This window comes from Parasteatoda tepidariorum, chromosome 5, assembly GCF_043381705.1.
Source record: "Parasteatoda tepidariorum isolate YZ-2023 chromosome 5, CAS_Ptep_4.0, whole genome shotgun sequence".
Classification (NCBI taxonomy): domain Eukaryota; kingdom Metazoa; phylum Arthropoda; class Arachnida; order Araneae; family Theridiidae; genus Parasteatoda; species Parasteatoda tepidariorum.
The window spans coordinates 12,408,671-12,435,667 of NC_092208.1; the positions used below are offsets into that span (position 1 = coordinate 12,408,671).

Consider the following 26,997-nt stretch of genomic DNA (forward strand, 5'->3'; position numbering starts at 1 on the left):
CCATACTTTCCTTCGTTCTTTATTGTGATCTCCAACAGGCAATATAATTTAAAGCCTAATTGAAACCTAATGTAACCTAATTGAACGATATAATTTAAAGCCTAATTTTGTCCTATTAGAACACCCCAATTGCGCAACAACTTGTCATTATTAATTTAAAAATGTGAAACAAATAAAGTTTTAGAAAAAAAAGCAAAATAAAAATAACAGATTGAATGTGACGATATTTCAGCTCTTTAACTAGTCAACAAAATGGCGACTGTTTACCCATGTGATCGGCGCTAGCCAATCTAAACCGAATGACGCACTTAGGTTGCAAGGAAAAAAGTGACGCTACTTAAACTAGATAATCAAGGGCTTTTGCCAAAATGACCCCCAGATGTCGTTCTAGTGTTAATTTATTTCCATTTCATTGTTTTTCCAAGATTTTTTTATCAGAGCTTTTTTTTTTTCAATTGCTGCTTTTGAGTTTTTGCCTAAGTTCTGAAATTTAGTTCTTGTTTAATGAATTAGGTTGGAAATAATCCCCCTCTCCAATTAGGAACTCCTGATTTAAAAGTTTGGCATGCTTTGAAAAAATAGCAGTTAAAAAATACAGTGGAACCTGTAAAAGTGACCACCTGAGTAAAGTGAGAGCCTGAGTAAGGTGACCATTTTCTGCAAGTTTTATTTAAAGAGTCCTTTTTAAAGACTCTTCATAAAGTGACCACCTCTATATAGTGACCATTTGACTTGGTCCCGAGGGTGGTCAATTTAGACAGGCTCCACTACTTGCTTTTATGTTATGTTATTTTATTTTATAACCGTCGTTGAACAACTGACCCAATTTTTGAATTTAACACTACCAATTTTCAACACGGCAGCCTTGTAATTTCGAACTCAATCCAGAAGACAAGGGAACTCCTGGGTCAAACATTGGATTGAATTTGGAGGACTTGTTAAGGGAATTATCCCGTATTTGCATTATATAGAGAGGAAAACGACGAAAGCCTCCCATGGTTATCCTGGCGGCAAGGGGACCTTCATCCATGATCCATCTAATCTACCACTGATAATATTTTGAGTCAGCCAGGTGCGGAATTCGCATCGACTAGCCATCACTGGGATTCGTATTGAAAAGATTTTCTGAAATATTACTTTCATGCTATTCAGAAAGCGAAATTCTTGCAAATAATACGTGATGTTTTTTAATCACAACCTTCAATATATATGTTTTAGAACCCTTTAAGAATGTAGTAAAAAATATTACATTTTATGAAACACAAATAAATATTCAAGCTAAAAAAGAACAAATAAACGCTTTTGAACTCTATCCAGTCTCTAGGGAAGAATGTGGGCTGAAAAACATCAAAACCAGTTTAATTGTCGGAGGTGCTGGATGGGAGTTACAACAGAATTATACCCTATTTCCATTAGCAAGAGAAAAAAGCTTAAACGTTCGAAAAATCAGCTTAAGGAAGCTTAAGTGAAAAAAAGGAGTTAAGAAAGTTTAAACCTGCTAGTGGAATGAGGGCATAAGAAACACTTTTAAGTTTCAACCGACAATAGTACAGGTTTTACAACCGTCTTCCTGATATTTCAATATTGTTATTATTTTCCTAACTGAAATCAAAATTTGCGCCTTTCACATGCAATTAATTTTTTACTTTGTTTTTGACAAGGATTTAAAGATATATTTCAAGAGCGGTGATTACGAAACACCATCAATATGTATGATAATTTTAGTTTATTTTATAACAGTCGTTCTTGGGTTTACGACTATTAATGTTCAACTCCGTAGCCTTGTAATTTTGAACTCAGAAAAAAAGGAAACTCATGGATCAGTACCCACAGAGGTATGATTTGTTATGGGAACATGGAGGACTTCGTGACTCGACAGATTTAGCGTGCATGAGTCAGCATTTGCTTCACGGGGAATCTTCGGTCGACGGGGATCGAACCTACTATCTCTTGGACATGGATCCAGTGCCCTACCAACCAGGCTTCCTATGCATGATATTTCTTTTATTTAACAGTAGTTTTTTGAGCCGCGATGGCTCAGGGGATAGAGCGTTCGCCTTCCAATGAGGCGAACCGGGTTCGAATCCCAGTCGAAACGATTTCCAAATCCGGCTTGCACCGACCACAGTGCTGATGTGAAATATCCTCAGTGGTAGACGGATCACGGGTTAGAGTCCCCTTGCCATCTGGCTAACCGTGGGATATTCTCGTGGTCTTCCTCTTCATGTAACGCAAATACGGATTAGTTCCATCAAAAAGTTCTCCACGAAGGCAAATTTCTCCTAATACTCGCTCCAAGAGTTCCCTTGTCTTCTGGATAGGGTTCAAAATTACAAGGTTAGGGAGTTGAACATTAGTAGTCGTAAACCCAAAATTTGGTCGACTGTTCAACGACGGATATAAAATAAAAAACATAACCGTCGTTGTAAAGCCGGCACAAATTTTGGGTTTACGACTACTAATATTCAACAGCGTAGCCTTGCAATTTTGATCCCAATCCAGAAGACAAAGGAACTCCTGGATCAAGCATTTGGAGAAATTTTCCTTCGTGGAGGACTTTTTGATGGAACTAACCTGCATTTGCGTTTCATGAAGAGGAAGACCACGAGAACCTCCCACGGTTAGCCTGACGGCAAGGGGACTCTAACCCATAATCCGTCTACCACTGAGGATATTTTACGTCAGAACTGTGGTCGGTGCAGGCTGGGTGCGGAATTCATATCGATCATCCATTGCTGCGATTCGAACCTGGTTCACCTCATTCGACGGTGAATGCTCTATCCCCTGAAGTACCAGAGCTCCATCATGCAATATTGCTCAACATTATTCATGGATGTATAAATTGGTTGTTACAGTCTAGGAACAACTTTCTTAACTACATTTCCTCTGATAACACAGCCGACTATTTCTGTATATATATAATATTCTTATGTTCTTTATTGTTTTTGCAAAATTGTTGCTATTTATTTAATTATTTTTAATTTTGAAAGTTATGGACATTAATTTATTTTTAAATTCGGAAGAATATTATGATATAATTTTATAATATAATCGTATAATATAATTTTAAAATCAAATATAATTTTAATATCAAACTTTTTATGGATTTGCACGAAAAAGAAATTTTATCTATTGATTTTAATTTTTAGTTTATTATTTTTATTTATTTAAATTACCATTGATTTAAAATTGTTTTACTCTATAGAAACGCGTTTTAAAAGCACAAACATAAACAAAGCAAACACGGGGTTTCAGATAGCTTTGTGATCTTTGAGCTAGTAAAAAATAATTTAATGTGCAGTATAAGTTGAAACAGAACAGTCTACAGTTTTATTTGTAACAATGGCTAATGCTGAAGTCATGCGAGAAAATCATTTTCCGAACATTTCTGCCTAACGGAATAATTAAAATTTGTAAACGAATTTTAGTATCAGCGGCTAAATTAGTACCTTCGAGTTTTCAAGAGTTAAAATATTAATTTTAACAGTAATAGCACAAATAGTTCTGAAGTTCTTAGAGATTTGACTGGGCGTTGTTTGACAAGGTCGGGCATAAACATAATTTTTGTAAAAAAATGTACTAGGTAAAAATTTATTTAGTAAAAAATGTGTTAAGACAAAAATTAGTGAGTTAAAAAAAAAATGGAAAAACGTAATAACAAAATCAAAATTTTTCTATTTAAAATTTATTGAAATGTATCTACGATTTTGTAAATGTATTACGATTGGATATCGATTAAAAATTGATATGCTTTCCGTTAATTAAAAATAAATCCGTTAATTAATCAATAAATTTAAAAAAACGTAAGCTTTTTTTTTAATTTAATTTTTTTTTTTTTTTTTTTTTAGAAAGCTTACCGAGTTTTAGAAAAAAGTAACGATTTCATTCGACATTTCCGTTACAAATACTTGTACTTTTTCCCTAAAAAAGTAACGAAAGTACAAGTAAAAGTACTAAATTTAAAAAGTAACGAAGTACAAGTAAAAGTACGTACTTTTTACTTGTACCGGCGGTACAAGTAACGAAAGTAAAAGTACTGCCATATATGGTCAGCACTGTGGTCGGTGCAAGCCGGATGCGGAGATCGTATCGACCAGCCATCCCCGGGATTCACACCCGGTTCACCTCATTAGAAGGCTAACGCTCTATCCCCTGAGCCACAGCGGTTCATGTACGATAATTTGCAAAAACTCCTGTTTGACAAAATCAACAATTTTTTTATAATTATCTTGTTATTTAAAAGGGAACCTAACACGCACTGTTTCCGCTCAAAGCTGATCAAATTTTTTATTCAAACAAAATAGTACTATTTCCGAAAGCTTTTCAGAAGCCTCTCCCTCCAAAACGGCCTTTAAAATTCTCCGTAATAATTTTCAATTGAATACAAAGTTAGTTATTTTAATTAGAACAATATTTTAACTTTACTTCGTTTTTACTAACTCGCTTTCGTTACTGTGAAGGTTAAATATTTCAATAGAATTTTTCGACCGTTTTAGACTAACCTGAATGCTTTTATCTCTACTGGAACTCTGTGGCTGAAGACAACATAAGAAGAAAATTTATCTTCAATAAAAATTTGACAGCTTTCAAACTAGCGAAAATGCTCAAATTTAAACTGGAGTTTTGTGTTGGAGGACAATACAACTAGCAATCGTTTCTTGACTGTTACAAGAAGAATTTATGTCGCTACTTTATCAACACTCAAATTTTTGACCACTTTTGCACATAAAAATACAAAGATAAAATAATAAAATAAGAATTAAAAAAATACATAAAATTTGTGATCGCTTTATTACAATCACTGGTTACACATTGGTCAAATGCTTTTTCTTTCTGGATTGACTCCGTTAAACGCCACAACATTTCAAATCATGGGTTGCAAAAACTATCTCAATTGATGTTTGTCGTCCGATTGGTTTTCAAATCCTGTGCCAATGTACGTGTTTTAAGACGTCACAAAATACTTTTCCTTCTTCAGTATTCATATTTATACTGAAATCACCTTCAGGACAGTAATTATACGTTAATAATAAAAAGAATATAAAAATGCTTAAAATTATTATCATGTAAATATATTAAAAATGCCTGCTAGTGAAAATAAAAAGAAAAACAGCAGCTGTCGCCATAGCAACGCACGTAATGACGACGCATGCGCACTGCTTACTATTACTCTTGAACACAATTGAAAAGTGTGTGGTCGCAATTAAAATCCAAACCAAGACAAAGTTTGCCAATGGGTAATAAAATAAATACATAAAAACTAAAAAAATTAAAAACAAGTAAACAATATTTTTTTATTCTTATTAGTCCTAAAACGAGAAACGCAGGACTATTTTCTTTCATAATAAACTTCTATCACCACTGAAAATCCACCTCATTTATCATAATCTTTCTCAAGTGACGTTGCCCTACGTTTTTAACATTTTAGTCATGAAAGAATTTTTTTTTTTTTAATGTACCTAAAAAACGTTTCAAAATTATTAATATACTACTATTATTATTTTATTTCAATAGTTTAAACAATACTATTTTCTATTAAAATAAAATAATAGTTTGTTTATGAAAATACTATTAATTAAACTAACTTTTTATTAAAATAAAATTGTTTTGTTCATAAAAATACTACTTAATAAAAAGTGCTAAGGATAAAGCCAATTGCTTTATTTTTGGTTCCTCAAAGGGCGTAGAATATAGGAGGTCATTGTAGAAAAGGCCTCGAAATAAAATATTCATACAAATCGTGAAAGCATCCACTAACATTGTCGCAAAAATAATTTCATTGTCTTTCACACACCTCCGTGGATAGGATAGCTTAAGTCAAACGCCCCCACTCCTATATTTTCTCTCTAACCAATGCCACCTAGATCAAAACTTATAAATAAATAAGGCTCTCATCTCAGGAAAAGCAGAATGAAACAGCAGACGATAATGGATAGAATTCTGGAAAAGAAAACTGCTTTGTTTGAAACTGTATCGTTTTCATTTGTTGGTTTCTGTCTTGGTCATGTAAGTAACTGCGTTTTTTTAAAAGTTTAAAAATTGAATCAAAAGACTAAGTTTAAAAAAGAAATATTTAGAAATTTTGAAACCAGTAAATGGAACTCCTTTCTAAAACTGTTTTTTTATTTTTTATTTAATGGTTCCTGTTGTAGTCATTTTAAATGCTAATTATAATTAAATGAATGGTGAATTTCAAAAGCAACAAAACATGTTTGTAGTACAATGTGTGGAAAGAATATTTCACGCAGCGTTACTTTTAATTTAATGATCGCGTTTTTACGTGATAAGCTGCAATATTAGTGGTTTTAAGTGCACTCATTAAATGTGTTAATTAATTAGTACTGCCTACAAATTAAGGCCACAAAAACATTCTCTCAACTATTTCTTTCAAAAAGGTATTAAAATATAGCCAGAGGAACTAACAAATGTTCTCTTTTTTTTGTTCAATTTTCGTTATATTTCTAAAACTAATCCGTAAGCTGCTCAAACAATTTCACTCATACTTCAAAGTTTGCTGTTTAAAATCACATTAAGAGGATATAAAAATGAGTATTTTACAATTCAAACATTTCTGTTAGCTATTTAATTCAATAGTAAAAAATTACTAAAACTAATTTTAGCATGAAATTATTTTTCAGCTTCTAATGTACTACTGAAGTATTAACAAGGTCGAGTAGGGATGATAGAATAAAATATTTTTATTCTTCCGAAAAGAAAAAAAAAACGAATTATGACATAGAAGAAATATTGCTATAACTAACAATTTTATTAATGCTTATATGTTTTGAAATATTTTTATCCCAGTGAAAGAAAGTCTAAAAACTATGGGCTAGGAATAAGATTGTTTTACCAGAATAACTCTCTAGTTTTTAAGAGCATTTTCTTATTCTTAACCAAAGCTGAGTGCACAGCAAAACTGTATTTAAAAATTTGAATACTTCAACCCTGCCCCCAATTACAACAACTTATTAAATTAAAACAATATGCTTATCAATTTATTTCACCGACTATATGTTGAACGCAGGGATATACTTTGATTTCAATTTTAGCTATTTCCAACAGATATCTGCGATATTGTTAATGTTTTTTTTATATATAAAATTTCAGAAATAATTTAAAATTCGTCTGACAGCCATTAAATCACACAAACCATCTTGAATATGAGTTCGGAACACTTCAGCAAAGTGGACAATAGAAGTATTAAAAAATTTTCCATCTTCATCATGGGATAAGATATAGTTTGTCTAAAGTAAGAACTCTCCTAGTCATTCGTCTGGACCCGTGGCGGTGACTATGGTAACCAGGTATAACTATTTAAAGTAGGGGTATGGGGTCACTGTTTAGGACAGGTTTTGTCTCGGTTCGGCGAGAGAAAGGGAATCTTTTTTTCGGCCTATTGTGTTAGCCCTAGAGTGAAGAGGAGTTACCCTCCCTGAAATGCGCTATTCTAGTTTCTATAGCAGAAGACGGCTTCAGACTTTGTGGCAGGGGCAGTTCTTACCATAGACAAACTTTAGAAAACTTATTCCGATGCTCCATTACGTGCTTTAATACTTCCTCATGCACTTTTTGAGCCATAACTATAACTGTTGCAGGAAAAAGGCAAGCCAGAAAGGCAAGAACCAGTAATTGGCGTGACATTATGAGGCACCATAGCGTTATGTAAAAATCTCTACAACCATTTTAGAAAGAATCAAAATAAAATATAAATAACTTCGTCACTAAATTTTTCTTTTCATAAAAATGCAAATTTATTCTAAATACATTTTTAACGCGCAATTAATTATTCAACACTACTGAAATTTTCACTTACGGTAATCTAACAAAATGAATATAGTGTTGCCAATAAATTGAGAAATACCCGAATTTATGATATAATAACACAATTGAAGAAATAAATTTTAAAATTATATTAGTACAAAAGAGAGTGAAATTATACACAGCCATTATAAGAAAGGTACTACGCATCAATATCTTAGACACACTTGCTCATATGTGAACGTCTTATGACAAAGTTAAAAAAAAAAATTTTAGGGAATATTTATGAACTAGGAAACTATTAATGTGTTGAAGTCATTGCATATTTTTTAATTAACTTAATAACTTGAAACTATTATTCTGAAATTTATAAATTAAGAGATAATTTATTATAAAGTTTATAAACATTAGATATTTTTCAGAATCGTGTTAATGTTTTATTAATAACTTCTCAGCGTTATGGAAATTTGACTTGAGATTTGTAACGAGCAATTCTTAAAATTTTTTTGTCCCAAAATACGCAGTATTGCTCATTTTTTATTGATTGAGGTCATGTGACTAAGATGGCTTGTTCAATTGATACACTATCTGGCCAAAAGCATCCGGTCAACCAGATGTCATAATGGTGGAAGCATATTAGTGAGGGGGTGTTTGGCCTAGGTTCGTTAGTTCCTGTGGTTGGACACATGAACTCTGAGATGTATGCGGACAATGCTGCACTCCCAACTTTATGGCAATATTTAGGGGAAGGCTCATTCCTCTTCCAGCAGGATAACTTGCCTTGTAATTTTGAACCCAATCCACAAGACAAGGGAACTCCTGGATCAAGTATTGGGAGAATTTTGCCTTCGTGGAGGACTTTTTAAAGGAACTAACGCGCATTTGCGTTGCACAGAGAGGATGACTACGAGAACCTCCCACGGTTAGCCTGACGGCAAGGGGACTCTAACCCACGATCTGTCTACCACTGAGGATATTTCACGTCAGCACTGTGGTCGGTGCAAGCCGGATGCGGAATTCGTATCGACCAGCCATCGCCGGATCGAACCCCGGTTCACCTCATTGGAAGGCGAATGCTCTATCCCCTGAGCCATCGCTGGTCCATAGACGTGGTTTGACGAAATGGGTGTTCAAAAATTGGACTGACCATGTAAATCCCATAGAACACCTTTGGGATGAATTAGGGAGCAAATTACGTAGCCAGCCAAACAACCATCTTTATTGCAAGCACTCACTTCAGTTGTGATGGAAGTCAATTCTTAAGGTATCCTATCAAATTCCAATCAAAAACTCGTGGAAAGTCTTCCTAGGCGTGTGCAGACTGTCATCAATGCAAAAGGGGGACCGACATCACATTAATATGTGACTCAGGGCACTCTTATGTCCATGCCACTGGGTGTCCGGATAATTTTGGCCAGATAGTGTATGAAATTAATAAAATTATTATCAATTTTTTAAAAAAAATTCTATTTTAGTAGAATATGGCATTATTATGCCTAGAAGAAGTATTCAAGAACAATACTTCATTTTCAAATATTCAATAATTTTTTTAAGCTTATTTCAACGTTAATTCTATATAGTAAATGGATTCTATAAAGTAAAAACAAGGAGGTATTATTGATTTTACAACCAACCATTCTTATTGATTGAACTGATTATTATTATTTTTTTTTAGTTTGTAGAATCAGTTATGTAATGTTACCTTTTTGTTTTGAAAAATATTTTTATTTAACTTCTAATACTTTTTACCTGAGAAAAAAAACTGTTAGGTAAATAGGGGAGAAATGTTGTACCTTGGTCCAATTTTAACTTTTTAGTCGTGAAAGTAATGTAGTAAATTTTTATTTTTTATTTTATTGAAAGTGACTTGTTACTTTTGTATGTCAAATGCTGTTTCATATGCAGAGAGTAACTCATTACTTTTGCATGCAGAATGCTGTATNGTATGACTATTTCAAGTAGGAGTGCGGGGTCACTGTTTTGTATAGATGGGTGATCGTGTAAAGCTAAGGGTGGTGGCGCTAGTGGTGAAATTGCTCTTTCCAGACTTCCGGGTTACTGCTTCCGATATATTTTTACGCCGCAGATTGAAAAAACGCGCCATCATATTATTGCATCATATCTTTTGCAGTATTTCACATGTACCGAGTTCTTTCTTTCAGCCTTTAAACTTCAGCATTATCATATTAATATTATAATCATTAGAATATTTTCTAATTAGGCTAACTTAAAAATATATTTTTCGCGACATTTTATTCAAATGTAGCCAAATAAGGGATAAAATACAAAACATAGCAAACCTTAAGAATTATTCACAATGAGATATTAACTTTCCAAAATTTTTTTTGGCCTTACGACCTCTGAGAATAAATACATTTCAGAAAGCTCTTATGAATGGTACAATTATGTTTAGATTTGAACTCAAATTACAATAACAAAACTGCATAGAATATATGGCTTGTTCACACATCGCCTCGTAGTCATAACATGAGCGGAGGGATACACCGGAAATTTTCTAAATTTCTTCCGGTTTAAGGACGCTTGTTATTGTTTTCATTAGACCACCCATCCATTGGTTTCAGCTCTTGTCGGCGAGAGATTGGGAATCTCTTTCTTCTTTCTATTGTGTTAGTCCTAGAGTGAAGCCACCCTCCTTAAAAAGCGCCATTCTTGTTTCCATAGCACCAGACAGTCTCAGACTTTGTGGCGAAAGGAGTTTGTTATCTCAGACACACTCGCACATATGAGAAGCTTGGTGGAAGAACCGGCTATAAGCAACACTTATAGTTTGTCTAAAGTAAGAACTCCCCTAGCCATTCGACTGGTACCGTGGCGGTGACTATGGTAACGAGGTATAACTATTTCAAATAGGGGTGTGAGGTCATTGTTTAGGACAAGTTTTGCCTCCGGTCGGCGAGAGAAAGGGAATATTTTTCTTCGGTCTATTGTGTTAGCCCTAGAGTGAAGAGAAGCTACCCTCCCTGAAACGCGCCATTCTTGTTTCCACTGCAGCAGACGACTTCAGACTTTGTGGTGGGGGGAGTTCTTACCATAGACAAACTATAAGCGAATTTGAGTAAATGAGCGCTAAAGTTTATACGCTCCTCCCCTTTCTTCTTTCGTTCAATCGTTATGTTTATAGTATGTTTGTGAAGGTATAACACAAAAATTTTTTAGGGGTCTATTTATTTGATTCTAACGAATTTATAAAGGAAAATTTTAATGAATTTTTGCGCAGTATTTGCTCGTTTTCAAGGACGATTTTTAATGTTTCTCATCGAATATAATTTTGTTTGAAAAGATAGAATAAATGTACATATATTTAGGCATATATATTCATAGAATAAAATTTTAGCAATCTTAATTTTGAACAAACTAGTATAAAATTTTATCTAGCCTTGTTAATCGGAAAACCGATCAAAAAAAAAAAAAAATTCAGAGGCTGAACTTTCGTGAGAAGTTTCACCGGTATGTATAGCTTAAATTGACAAGAATTCGACAATTCTTGATTAAAAAAAAAACATTCTTTTAAATTGCGCTGATTGAGGCCAAAATGTAATGTCATTTTGTGTGTGTGTGTGTGTTTCATCTAAATATATATCTGACATTAAATACAAGTATTTTTAATTAGTTTTAAAACTAAATATATCTAGGTATAGTTGCTAAATTACAAATTATTTTCAATTTCATTAAAAAATGATAAAGTGTCATGCAAAAATGACGCATTTTAATTTATAAAAATGCTTGTAAAACAACTTTGGGCTTTTTTTTTCTATCCTTCGTACACTACGCGTTCATGATTAGTTACGCGATTCTCATTTTTCATAATTTATGGTTTTAACTTTACGAATTTCGGCCGTTGAACACTAATCCACTCATTGAATGTGCAGCTTTTTTTATTTTCAACTTCTTAAGCTTGAACTTTGAAGACAAGAGAACATCTTTTTAGAGAACAAAGTCACATTCACCTTCAAGAAGAATTCTTTTTAGTGAAATTAATCAGCATTCGCATAAAATAGAGATAAAAACTACGAAAACTTCTCGTGGTATGCCCGATGCCAAAGGATGGAAGTCAATTCCTATGACCACCTATTTGTAAATGGTGGAAAGTCTTCCCAGACGTGTGCAGTCTGTCATCGATACAAAAGGGGGTACCAACATCACATTAATATGCGCCTCAGGTCTCTCTAAGTCCATACCACTGGGTGTCCGGATACTTTTGGTCGGATAGTGTATGAAATTTATAAAATTATTATCAATTTTAAAAAAAACAACATTTTTTTCGTTTTACTAGAATATGGCATTATAGCTAGAGGAAATATTCAAGGACAATATTTCATTTTCAAGTACTGCAATAATTTTTTTTAAAAACTTATTTCAACTTTAATTTTATATAATAAATGGATTCTATAAATTTAAATCAAGAAGGTATTATCGATTTTACCACAAACCATTCTTATTGATTGAACTGATTATTATTATTTTTTTTTAGTTTGCAAAATCAGTTATTTAATGTTGATTCATGATTTTGCTTAGAAAAATATTTTTACCTAACTACTAATACTTTTTACCTGAGAAAAAAATAAACTGTTATGTAAATAGGGGAGAAATGTTGTATCTCGGTCCAATTTTAACTTTTTAGTCGTGAAAGAAATGTAGTAAGTTTTTATTTTTTATTTTATTGAAAGTGACTTGTTACTTTTGTAAGTCAAATGCCGTTTCATATGCAGAGAGTAACTCATTACTTTTGCATGCAGAATGCTGTATTTTAAGCAGAAAGTAACTTTTATTTTTGCATGCAAAATGCTGTTTCATATATAGAAAGAAGCGTTTTACTTTTGTATGCAACTGTATTGTATTCTACTGTATTGTATGCAGAAAGTAAATTCGAGGTTTGTGGAAATACGTCACATAAAATTATTATTATTATTTGTAAGTGAATTTTGCTATGCCCTTTAGGAAAAAAAATTTAATAAGAAAAATTTATTTAAACTTTTCTATTCATAGTTAATCTAATTTACGACATGATCTATACTGGAATCCTTTTTGGCTTGCGGAGGTAAAAAAAATACATATAAAGTGTTGTCATAACGCGATCCTCAGTTCATTATGTTTTTAATTAGTACCTATTACTTTCCTGCTGCTATTTATGAAATAATTATTACATTATATAATAAAATGCAATTAATTTGATTACGGATAAGGACAACAGTGACCTTCTCTAATTTGCTCATTTTTCAATGACTCTTACATTTTGTTTCGTGTTGACAAATGAATGAAAGAAAATTTCTTACTCTGAAGCTCACACGGTGTTAATTAATACGTAAGCGAATCCATAGTTAATTAGCTTTATACATCTTCCATTAGAGAGAAAAAGTACGACGACGTATTTGTATTCAATAAAGATAAAAGCACTGAATTGAATTATCATGTTTGTTATCAGCTATAAACATTTTTTGGGTGTGTTCTGAATGCAGAATTAGCTCTCAAATTTTAGTTAACACTCTTAGTTCAGTTATAAAGTAACCTGTTATTTTCGGAATAGAAGTCATACTATAATGAACCTTAAATTTCTGTAACAAAAAATATGTTAACTAAAATTTGTGAATTTTAAATCGAAAACATGAAAGTTGTTATAACTTTTTCCTGCAAAAACGAAAACATGAATTTAAAGTTAATAATTATAATTTATAGAAAAAAGGGTTATGATAGTATTGAATTAGTCTTAACCTTTTATTATTACTTTACTGTTTTTATTTATTTCTTTAACGTAATTGGTTGTTGTGACTAAACTCAACCTCGTGGAAGTCGAAAGAACTTTCTCCTAAAGTTGTTTCTACAGATAAATGGTTTAAGGAGAAGAAGAAATAACTTACAGTTTAACAGGTTTTTTAAAAAACCTGATATTGTAAAATTCATTTAGTAAATAGGCCGGTCCTCTGGCAAAAATGCCTGATATGCTGTAAGAAAGTTTTTTCGGCAAAGCCCATGGGAAAAAAAAAACTCGGGATAGATTGTCACTAAGATGTAACAACTGAGTTGAGAATAACATAAACATTCTTAGGGTTAAGAATTGCAGAGTAGTTGCTAAGTGTAGAGATGCCCACACAAGGCTGTTGAGCCATTGTAGAAGAAGAAGAAAGTTATTTCTAATGTTCATGCAATGGAAAAACTAATTCATATCACTAAGGAGTCGTCCATAAATGGTAGTACACATTTCTGGAACTTGACCACCTCTCTCCCTTGTCACCAAGTATCACGCTTTACCATGTCCCTTCCCCCCTCTTGTCACAAGTCACATTATATTACATAAATATATACGCGCAGTCAGGAAACAAAGCACTATGTTATTGATCATGTTGTAAATTTTATTTTCAAACTTTAACTACGCGTGTTAATGACGCTTGCGAACATAACAATAATAATTATCATGTATTTACTTATTTTGAAGGAAGAAAAATATTTAACTTGCTGATTTTAAATGTTTTTATTTAAACCCAAATGTGGAGTATCAAACTTCTGATTACCCATCCCCCTTGTCACAAAATTTCCCAATATCATGAATTTCCTTCCCCCCTCCAAGCGTAATATCATTTATGAACGGGCCTCATATGTTGTACGATATCTGTTGAAATAGCTTTCAAATGCTATTTACAAGCTTTTGCCGTACGATAATTTCTTTTAAAGTGTCTTATTTTTACTCAATATTAAAACTGAAAATTAAATAACAGTCAAGAGAATTTACTATTGTATTCTTGAGAAATAAGTGTTCCTTTTGTCACCTTTTAAGTTAACCGATTCAGTGTATGCTGTAAGTATGCTTTGAGCTAAAATTTCCCTGAAATTTATCTAAAAGTGACCGAATCATGACGCTTTCGGTCTAAATTTACGGGTAGGTCAAAGTCGGTTACGGTACTTATGAAGTAATTTAGGTGTTTGAACATACTCCATTCGCTATCCTGCATCGGTTAGTGGCATTTATTTAAATGAAACATACATTTCAAATATCTTCATCTAGTAGCATTCATTTGGTGTTAAGACACCGAGGAAAGTTCTTGTTAAGGGAATCGCAACTGTATTATGTACACTTTTATTTGTGCTTTATTTACGTTGTTGTGCTTTATTCTAAGCACCACAAAGTATACCATATCCTCTTTTAGGACTTTATAATGTGTATACTCGTTTTTTGTGCTAAGTTTTGATCCCTATGTAAAATATAGTAATAAAAAAAATTTAAACATCCCTTTATGATTAAATGTCTCTCTTGATATAACTTAAAGAGATCATAGAATAGAACGATTCAAAAAACCTATTTTAAACATTGTTTTCTCAAAAAGTTCTCTATTTTTCTCCACTTAAAATTTTTAAGCCATTTGTTTTAAGGCTGTTTTTCGAAGAATCCGTCATATTATAAAGTGATGCTTTTTTGCTAATAATATGCTATTTTAATAACTGCTGAGAGTTGGCAACTGTTACTCATGACTGCTAGGTCAAGTTTAGCCTATCTAAAGCCAGCGCTTATTTTGAAAATGGCGCAAAACGTCAATATGGAGAAACGCCACAGTTTTGTGAAAATGAAAAGCGTTTTGTGGTCTAATTTTTTTAATATTTAAAGACTTACTCCAATGCTGTATTACTTGTGCTCTTAAGAATTTGCAAAAACTGAGAATAAGACAGTGGTTTTGACAGGTCCCGACTTAGCCTAATAGGGGCCCGGGGCAAAAACTTCTTTGGGGGGGTGGCATTGCTTCACTTGCTTAGTAATGAAGAACCTGACTTTATAAAGGTATTTAAATTTTCATCTCTTCATAAATAACAAAAAAATTGATTAGAACCTAAAATAGCTATTCAGTCCCCCCCCCTCCGATGTCAGACCAAAAGTCGTTCTGTTCATTTTATTGTTTTTCTGGCAATTCTATGTCCATCATGTCGAATGCAGTTGTCTGATTGTTAACTTCGTCATCTAACTGCGGAAAATTCATATAGAACGGAATTCAGCTAAAATGTCGCAATTATGATGGCTCAATTAAGCCAACAAAAATCCTGTATCTTTGTAAACATATCGCATTTTGCGATATGTAAAAACGCAGGCTTTTGATTTGCCAAAATTGTCCATTATTAATAGCGAAAATTTAGCAGAATTCCACCCTAGAAAGCCATGGATTTACGAAATATAGATTGTGTTCATATGATAGATTAACGAAAAAGCTGACATAAAACTGATGGATTGCACATAAAACTGACATTGTCATTGACATAAAACTGACGGTAAACACATTGCACTGATAATTTGTTAAAAAAAAGTTCATTAAAAAAGGGAAATGTAAAATAAATTTTCTATTCGATTTTGGGGACCCCTCTGATGTGGGGGCCACGGGGCAGCCGCCCCGCATGCCTCTGCCTTTGTCAGGCTCTGGGTTTCGATAATTTTCATCTAGGTGGGAAAATGTCGGCAAATTGGCGTTTTTTAAAAGTTTAATAACATTTAAAATATTTAAGTTAATTTTCTGTTGTAAAGATAATTCTTCACTGTAAGATTATATATATAGTTTAAAATCATCGCATTGCTTCAAGTGTAAGGCACTTAAACTATGGCTTTTTTATTTTCCTTGGCGAGAGAAATTCGAAAAGTATCATTAAAGGAAAAAAATACATTTCAAAACACTTTATCAAGAGTTGACGTGTTCCTTGTGTTAAGTTTTGAAACACTACTCTACGACAAAAAAAGATATAATTGTCAGTTTCACAAACTTAATTAAAATAATTGTTTTCTTAAAACTTATGATATTTCGTTCTAAAGCCATTTTTAATGAAATATAAATGCATATCTCAACCCTTATCGATAACGAAGTCTTTTCTGAACACTATGCTACTAAAATAATTAAAAAAAATTTCACGAACTTTTTTTTATTATCTTGATATAATAGATATAAACGCAACAAAGCACATCAACACAGAATGTTAATAAAAGCAGAACAGATGAAGCTACTTAAACTGAAAAGCCTATCTTGTGACGGTGACGCCCTCTATATCATTGCTTGAAACGAAGGATTAAATATTTTATGTAGGAATTTTTAATCTTCTTTCTTAGTTTCATTTCGATGAATTATGCAACGTGTTTTCTAATTTTCTCTTTGTAGAGGGAAAATGAAAATATTCTCTTGAATAAATGTAAACTCTTTAATAAAGAATGCCGTCCTCTAATGGGAATGTTTAGAAAAATTCTTCAGGAATTCTTGAATTAACTTATTTCACGAAAAATATAATTTAAAAAAAAGATTGTTTAACGCATCTCGCAAACAATTGATTGGAACAATTTGTAACTCCAAAATTTATATTTGGTTTTAGAAAATAATATTTCAAGCTGTTTTTCAGAATTAAGTGTGTGTTTTTTAATTTCTTAAAAATATTTTTTTTTAATTATTTATTAAAAAAAACTTAAAAAACAATTTTTTAACAAAATATTTTACTTATTCTTGAATTGTAAAAACAATTCAAACATTATTATTACGAGTAAAATTTTTTACTAGTGCACCAAAATCTGCAACGAATTTTAAAATAAAATTAATAAAAAAAAACCGGTGAGATTGAAATGTACGGCTTAGGTTGTTTAAAGTTTGTTTTGTCATGTATCATAATTAGTTACTAAGTTCGTCATAGAGCTTTCAACTTAGGAAAACTTTTGAAAATAACCAAATTTGAGCAACAGCGTGATGTGCATGGGAACAGAATTGGCTGGTACTTGTAGAAATATTTCTTTTGAAATGGTTTGACTTGGAACAGAAAACACTGTTTTGTAGTTTTTCTTGTAGGCTACCATATATACTGAGGTACTTCGTAACTAATTTTGAAACCTGATGGAAAAAAAAAACTTCTAAATAAAACGTACTTACCGTTTTTCTGGAGTTGATTCTTCAAGTCATCGGTCGGTCTTGGAGTTTCTGGTGCCTGAAGAATTTGATGAAAAAGTGTCATTACCACTTTAAACATTGTGTTTTTTTTTTTAAATATGATAGGAGTGCCCGGATGAAGTGGGAAAGCAACCGACGAATCCTGATCCAGGATGGATGGAGAGTGAAGTTATAGCTGGCTTCAGAGTTTGGCAAATTCTATTCCTCATTGGAGCTGGAATCTGTACTCTCGGTATGATTTAATTCTGCAAGATATTAACGGAATTCTGTTTTCTCAGAAATACCTATAAAAAAAACATTTCTAAAATTTTTAAAGATATTTTTTAAAAACATTTAATTTGGTTTAAAAAATGAAAATATATATTTAAATACATGTCAAGTAATTTAAAATGTGCCGGGTATCTTAGTTATAGTCAGAAGTAACTTTATTTCGATATAACAATCTATCCACCCATTTTTACATGTCCCGCAGTGAACTGATTGTAAAGACACGGTTCTCAGAAGAACACCTATAGTTTGTCTAAAGTAAGAACTTCCCAGGCCATTCCTCTGGACCCGAGGCGGGGGATATGGTAACGAGGCGCGGATATACTTTGATTTAAATTTTTGCTATTTTCAAGATATGTCTGCGATATGGTTAATGTTTTTTACATATGAAATTTTAGAAACAATTTAAAATTTGTTCGGCAGTCATTGAAACACACTAAAGCATGAGTTCGGGACATCAGCAAAGTGGGCGATAGAAGTATTAAAAATATTTCCATCTTTGTCGTGGGAGAAGATATAGTTTGTCTAAAGTAAGAACTCCCCTAGTCATTCGTCTGGACTCATGGTGGAGACTATTTTAACGAGATATAACTATTTCAACTAGGGGTGTGGGGTCACTATTTAGGACAGATTTTGGCTCGGGTCGGCGAGAGATAAAGAATCTTATTCTTCCGTCTACTGTGTTAGCCCTAGAGGGAAAAGAAGCTACCCTTCCTGAAATGTGCTGTTCTTGTTTGTATAGCAGCAGACGGCCTTCAGACTTTGTGGCGCTGGGAGTTCTTACCGTAGACAAACTATAAGTCAAGCATCACTGGCTGCGNAGAAGAAGATTTTTAAAAATACTTAATTGTTACTAATAATATTTAAAAAAATATTACATAAATTATAAAAATTCGGGCTACAATAACTTTAATGTGCACCTATGTATTAAACAATTAATGTGCAACAGACATCTAATAGTTAAGATATAAACTTCAAAAGGTTGGTATTAAAACTTACATAGTACCACACAAAATGCTTAATGAGAAAATTGAGGTTTGTCTGCTACAACCACCAGAGAATAGATATTTACATCCTAAATTAAAAATTTACAAATGTGTGTGTAAATATTTTCGTCAAAAATGAGTGGTTTCAAAAAGTTTAATCGGAGAATTTCTTCGAGAAAATTTCTGATGCACACAGGCTGAATTATACTCACAAAATACAAAAAAAATGAAATAAAAAAGAGCAACATACACGATTATTTTTGTATTTGAATAAATATTTTCTTAAATGCAAAAGCCGAGAAAATAAATTTGTATAATAAATTGGTATGTTAAAAATAAATTGGTATGTTCAATTTCACAGAAACGAAGAAATTAGGTTTCTATAAACGAGAAAAGTATTTTAAACCCATATAGATTTTCTACGAAAATTGTCCGCAAAAAAAATTTCAACTAATATATTTTAGTCCGCGGGCCGCAAAAAAGGGCTTTCTCGGGCCGGATGCGGCCCCCGGGCCGCCAGTTGGAAACCGCTGCTCTAGACCCTTGGCGGTGGCTATGGTAACGAGGCGCGCGTTATACTTTGATTTCCATTTTTGCTATTTTCAAGAGATGTCTGCGATATTGTTATTATTTTTTACATATGAAATTTCAGAAACAATTTAAAATTTCTCCGGCAGCCATTAAATCACACTAAAGCATGAGTTCGGGACATCAGCAAAGTGGCCAATAGAAGTATTAAAAATATTTCCATCTTTGTCGTGGGAGAAGATATAGTTTTTCTAAAGTAAGAACTCCCCTAGTCATTCGTCTGGACCCGTGACGGGGACTATGGTAACGAGGCATAACTATTTCAAGTAGGGGGTGTAGGGTCACTGTTTAGGACAGGTTTTGGCCCGGGTCGGAAAGAGAAGGGGAATCTTATTCTTCCGTCTATTGTGTTAGCCCTAGAGGGAAAAGAAGCTACCCTTCCTGAAGTGTGCTGTTCTTGTTTCTATAGCAGCAGACGGCCTTCAGACTTTGTGGCGCTGGGAGTTCTTACCGTAGACAAACTATAAGTCAAGCATCACTGGCTGCTGTCAGTAAGCGGGTGGGTGGCGACTTTGATCAACGTGCGTAGGGACCGGTCCTCGTTAAACTGTTCTACCTTAAAGTGCTCGACTTCGCACGCAGGTCATCGGACTACCAAAGCAGGGGAGTCGTCCCCTCTGCTGAGGATCAAAATTGCGATGGCATGTCTTTGGAACATCCACAGGGATGTTAACCAGACCGTCGCTAATAGACTATTGTGCATTTATAGTGCGACGTAAATAAAGTACCTACCCACCTTTTTTTCTTATTCGAACTTTTTTCCAGTCCAGGTGGAGCAGGGAATGAATTATTCCTTCTAAATACGTCTTTGAATATATTTTCTTAACATACACTGTTTTACAATTGCTGAGGAACAAGTAAGTGATTTATGCAAAGTTGTGTTCCAGAAGGCCGACCAATAACAGTAAATTAAAGTGTCGAGGGCATGGTAGAGCAATGCTCGTTATCTGTATAAAAGAAAAGGTACACAATCTCTTCATTCTTTCGAAAATCCATAATGTTAGGTATTTGATCAAAATAGCACCATATGTTGTTGAAGTGCCGCGATGACTCAGGGGATAGAGCGTTCACCTTCCAATAAGGTGAACCGGGTTAAAATCCCGGCGATGGCTAGTCGATACGAATTCCGCATCCGGCTTGCACCGACCACAGTGCTGACGTGAAATATCCTCAGTGGTAGACGGATCTTGGGTTAGAGTCCCCTTACCGTCAGGCTAACTGTGGGATATTCTCGTGATCGTCCTCTCCATGTGATGCAAATGCTGGTTAATTCCAGCAAAAAAAGTCCTCCACGAAGGCAAACTTCTCCCAATACTAGATCCAGGAGTTCCCTTGTCTTCTGAATTTGGTTCAAAATGACGAGGCTACGTAATTGAACATTAGTAGTTGTAAACCAAAAAGTTGGGCCGGCTGTTCAACGACGGTTATAAAATAAAATATGTTGTTGAAATTATTTCTGTGAAAGGCTATGTGGTGTTGCAATTATTAAGTGCAAAATTTTAGAACGATATCATTTGAGTTTTTACGATCATGGAAGAGAAGTTAAACGATCGGTCAAAATATCACCTTTGTGGCTGCAGTAATGGGAGTGTCCTCTTTCGACCACTGAAGCTGGAAATGCCATGAGAAAACATGCCGGTAGTCGTGGTAGGAACAACACACCTCAAGAGGATCGACATGTATCCCTAGTGTGTATCCCAGAAATGTCACTCCTAGTAAGATAGCTGAAGACCTGATAACCACTACCGGTACACTGGTTTCTGCTAGAATTAACTCACGGTGATTAAAACAAGGTAGTTCGTATGCACGGAAGCTTGTTCGATGCATCTAGCCTTAACCATGCCATCGTTGAGAAAGATTGCTTTGGTGCAAGGAACGTATTATTTGGGATAAAAAGTTAAGGTCCAGAGTTATTAGTCCAGTTAAGGTTATGCTCTCCGACGAATCCTGATTAACTATGAAAAGTGATTCTAGCTATCAGTTAGTGAGGAAAGAGAATGCAACACGTTGTGCATAACAATAGGTTCATGAACGTAATCGGTATGGCCCAGGCGTGCCGGTATGGGCAGGTGTCAAGCTCGATGCCTGAACACCGCTTCACATCTTTGAGCGAGGTAACGTTACGTCTCAGCGGTGTTACAGAGAGATTATTCTCAATCATGTTCGTCTTATTTGAGGTGTGGTAGGTTCAGAGTTTCTGTTTGAGGCCGACAATGCGTGGTCACACAGGTGGGCTAGATGTCGCACTAGAAAGTAAAGATATTGACTGTCTGTGTACTTCTCGGACCTAAATCCTATAGAGAATGCCTAGGGTGCCTTTGGTGGACGTGTTTCACAAAGAACATATCTTCTCCAAACCGAGCAAGAGCTGAAATCCGCATTGAGAGTGGGGTAAGACAGTATCCCACATTTAGTGGACAGCATAAATGCCAGATGCAATATGTGCATTAGCGTACAGTGTGCAAAAAAATATGTAATCACCTTGAATAACTTTTAATCTAATGATTGGATTTTCACGTTCTAGGATTCAATCTCAATGGATCGAAAGAATATGGGAAATATCGTAGCAAAAATTTGGCCAGGAGAGCCCTCCAAATTTTGGACTCCTTAATGTTAATTTTACCTTTTGCGTATTTCACTTTATTTCGAGAACTTTTTAAGTGAATTGAAGCATTTTTGCACACAATTTTTAAAATTCGTACATCCAAAGATAATTCAAGGCAAAAATAACTTTCAGTAAATATTTGTTATTTTTTTATTATTTTATTTAATAATGATTAAAAAACGTTTGAATTGTATGGTGTAAAGAGAATAATTTTACAAATCAAAATGCAAAATTGATTGAATTGTTCCTGAAAAATCGAATTTTAAATTTCTGATTTTTTGAAATTTAATTTCTTCTTTATTCAGAGAATGTACGTTTTTGTGTCTGATTTGGTAACTTAGAATATCGTCTGCGCTTATTAATTAGCATATTTGAGGTCACCCTCTCAAGCTATTAAGATTGAGTCCTAGAATGCGAAGATCCAATTATTAAATCAAAAATTATTCATGGTGGTCCATTTTTTTTGGCGCACTGTACATTACACATGAGGTAATCATTTCTGTTTCCTCTCTGTCAAGATGATCAATTTTTCATGGCTGTTTGGAAAGCATATAGTAAGCGTCTATTTTATTTTTAACTTTATTATTTTTCTATACGGCGATATCTGATCTATTTACTAATTATTTACTTAGTTTCATTTCATCAATCAACGTCTATTATGAATTATTTCGAAAAATGTAACTGTTACTCAGCGATTGTCAAACAGTGTACATTTTTGATTCACGTTTTTTTTCCCGTCTAATTATGGCCAAAATCCAAGTCAGCTTCATTTAAGTCAGTTTTAAACTTAGGCGATTGATATTAAAAGTAAATTGATATAATAGTTAGATTAGAAGATGCAAGAACCATAAAGGTTTTTATAAAAAGTATAATTTTTAATTTATACCTATTTACGTGTTCAATAACACTGTCTAGATAAAAGCATTGTTTTTTATACATTTTTTTATTCTAAATCTATTTGAATCAATATCGATATAAATTATAGTCTCAAGATTTTATGCGTAAAAAGGTATTAGTCAAAAAGTATACATATAGGTTTATGCTACGTTTTACAAGTAATGTTAAAATTTCATTAACAAAAAGAAATGATATATCAAATGAATAAATAAATCTAGGTAGGAAAAAATATTAAGTAATTGAACCCTCTAAAAAGGAGGTAACAAGAATGTGAAAAATATTTCACTAAATAAATAGAAGTTTGCAGCAATACCGTTTGTGATTCAATATTTTTTCTATCATTTCAGTGATTGTCGCCTGCTGTTTTAAACGGTGTCGAATTCCACGGACACGCCAAGAAATCGAAGCGAATCACAAAAGATATCAAATCACTCTTTTGTTCAGGTCATATTTAGACAGAGTTCCTTGTGAAGAAATCGATCTAATGTGGGGTAAGTAAAATAATATGAAGGATGTTCATTAATTACTCCCCTTAAAAGATATTTTCCGAACCTTTTTCAAAATTGAATTTAAAAAAAACTACACTGTAGAAATGAAAAAATTAACCTAACATAAATTGTACGAGAAGCGAGACAACGGTTAATCAAAATTTATGAATCATTATCGGGAAAGGCGTAGTTGAAAGCAAGTTTCAGAAACATCTTTGAGCTTTATGGCGCCATCAAATTGCTTTTGATGTTTCTGAAACTGCCTTCCTAATTAGTGATTCGTCACATTTTTATACCGTTTTTTTTCTCTCTCTTGAATATTAATTTGGACCCCTATGGGCATATTATTTTTTACTTTACTTTTTCAAGAATTCTAAAAAATATTTGTTGTGGAAGTAATTACCGAAACAATCCATTTATGTGTTCAATCCATCATTATCGGAGATTTAAAAATCAATTATGTATATGGATATCATTAAATCATAATCAAGTATCATAATCAATCTAAGACCTTAAGATTCGTGTGGCTACAGTGTAATGAGCAGCATACTTGCTACATGGCATAGGGAACTCATGCGAGATTATTATATGGATTGATATAATAACTACCCCTATTATAGGAATTGTCTCGAGAAGTAATCAACAAGTGTACAGATTTACAGGCCTGCCTTAGTTCCATATTCTTTCGAAATCTACCTCCTTTGATGATATTAGGCAGGGTCTTCCTCCTTCGATTATCCCACATAGGGAAAGTATGAAAGTATCATTCCTGCAGTACAGCCCAGGTGATATTGACCTGAGTCAGTATGATCTGGAAGAGAAAGATCTCCCACCCATGATATGCTTGAGTGAGGATGGAAGATACAGATTGAGAAATGCGACTGCTGATAATATTACGCCATTTATTTCTGGTGTTCTGGATAAAACGGAGCTCATACTATTCTTGCCAGACTTATTCATAGCTGTTTTACCCAGCTTACTGTTCTGATCCAGTTTACCAACTCATAAACCATAATCAAGATCATAATAGCATTAAATCAAGAAGATATAGATAAATGAAAGCATCGGTTTAGATGTGCATGAGCAGCCAGTTCATAATGAAGATGCATTCTAAGAGACATACAATTACATTTCTTCTCATTAAATTCTTCTCATTATTTCTTCTCATGCAATTCAATTCTCTATAAAAATTATTTGCCCTACGTACCCTCTAATTTTGTAGTCCCTGTAATAAATCACCCTGCCTCTAAATTTAACATATGATAATGTCTGAATATTTACACGGAATTTTAATCGAAACTAAATTTAGATTACCTACTGTCTTTTCTAGAAATTTTTACATAATTCGTGATCGCAATGCTCGAACACACCATCTGGGGAGAAGCCCGGCTCCATGTCTTGACTCTCCTCCCTTCCATCTCTTCCTCTTTTCAGTTGTATAGGAATGTACTACGATATTCTCCGATATATATTTTACGATTATATTTCACGATATATATTTTTCGCATTTAATTGTCACAATTTAGAAGTATCTTTAATGTAGTTTTCAGTTCCATATAGTTTTCTAACTTAAACGTTTTTAATCTATTTGAAAATCAAGACAGAAACTAACGTACTTCCTTCTTCTATGACCTTCCACACGCTAATGGTGAAAGTATGCGAAGTGTTGTCATAGGTAGAGAGTTCTGCTTTACGAAGCCTGTAGCCCATTTCGATAGCCAATTGCAGGGTTTTCGAGAATATTTTCAACATATCACTAAAGCACCAACAGAAAATCACTAAAAAGGGTATAATGGATCAACCTGATTGTTGTAATACGCAGAAAACGAAACTTCTAAACGAAATGCGCAATCCTGACTTTCATTTTCTATTTCAGCGCTGGATGTTGTTAAAGAAGCAGCTGAGAAGCGGAGATCGAAGAGGAAAAAAAAGAAAGTGCAGTTTCCAGACGATGTGACAAACAAGTCGGGAGAAGACGGCAGTTTAGAACAAACGGAAGAAGAGGAATCGGAAGATGTGGATCGACCAAAGAAGCCTCAAACGCTTGCTGAGAAGATCAAAGGAATTTTCATCAGGCGTCCTCCAATAGAATTCAGTGACGATGAATCAAACCAGTTCAGCAATAGTTTGGAAAACTGCTCGCTCTGAACGAAAGATTGTAATCTCTAAACTCTATGTTCAAGTTTCGAGTTTGGCATCTAGGTTCACGCCATTTTTTTTCTTCTTCTAAACAATTAACCCAACAATCAAGCAAGCAGGTCACAAGAAATAAAACAACATACCTAGGTGGAGGCTGAAACTGGACTAATATTTTATCATGGATAAGAGATTATATTTGTGACAGCACTGCTGCCATCCATGTGAGCATTTGTGCTGCCATCTATGTACACAGTGATTCTCAACCTTTTTTTTTTGTTGCGGCACTCTTTCAACGATTTCGAAATTTGACGGCACACAATGAAAAAAAATTAGATTAAAAGTTGCTTAATTACCCATCTTACACTGTGTTACATAGTTTGTGATAATAATTTTGAATGTGAAATAAAATAATATGTACTACAAAAGCACATTTATTAAGGGATTAATTATTTCTTTCGACCAATTTTTTANTCGAAATTTGACGGCAGAAAATGAAAAAAATTAGATTAAAAGTTGTTTGATTACCTATTTTACACTGTTTTAAATAGTTTGTGATAATAATTTTGAATGTGAAATAAAATAATATGTACTACAAAAGCACATTTATTAAGGGATTCATTATTTCTTTCGGCTAATTTTTTATCAGTTAGTAACAGTTATTTAGTTTTTTGCTAGTTATTAATTGTTAGCTTGTTTTCTATAGTTATTAACTGTTAGTTTTTTTTTATACATTAACTGTTATTTTTTTGTGATTTCTTGTTAACTAGGTTTTTTGCTAATTATTAATTGTTAGCTTAATTTTTGTTAGTTATCCTTTTTTAATTTGTTTTTTATACATTTGTTTTTTAGTTATCCTTTGTTAATTTGTTTATTAATTGCATAACTTACTCTAATGATTAGCTCTTATACCATTTTTTAAAATTGTGTGTCATATACAATTTAAATACTTCCATCTTATTTTAAGATTGTCAGAGACAAGACAATCGCCGACAAAGATGTTCATGTGGTTAAAGCGTGAAAAAATTATAAAAAGTATATATATACACTTTTCTTCAATTTAAACTTTACTCATAATAAAAAAAAAGCATTATAATTTTTATTGTATCATTTCTAATATTTGGCGGTACATTTTAAGAATTTGGCGGCACACAAAAGTGCCGCGGCACAGTGGTTGAGAATCACTGATGTACATCAATATAAATTAACTCATTCAACATTTTCTTTTCTTTCTTTTTTTTTTTTTTTTTTTTTTTTTTTTTTTTTTTTTTTTTTTTTTTNTTTGAATTAACATTTCAGGTGATGTTAGCTTCGTTCAACCGAAATGTGCGTATTTTTTCGAGTTAATTTACAGTCCCTTG

At 33.2% G+C, this 26,997-nt stretch overlaps 1 protein-coding gene across 1 annotated transcript; it reads left to right on the top strand.

Moving 5' to 3' along the window:
- The first annotated feature begins 5,842 nt into the window (after positions 1–5,842).
- Positions 5,843–26,096, top strand: LOC107436682 (transmembrane inner ear expressed protein). The gene is made up of 4 exons (XM_043046093.2): positions 5,843–6,006; positions 17,775–17,901; positions 23,360–23,503; positions 25,377–26,096. The coding sequence occupies exons 1-4, from the start codon at positions 5,911–5,913 to the stop codon at positions 25,646–25,648; spliced, it is 639 nt and encodes a 212-aa protein (XP_042902027.2). The 5' UTR covers positions 5,843–5,910; the 3' UTR covers positions 25,649–26,096.
- The last annotated feature ends 901 nt before the right edge of the window (positions 26,097–26,997 follow it).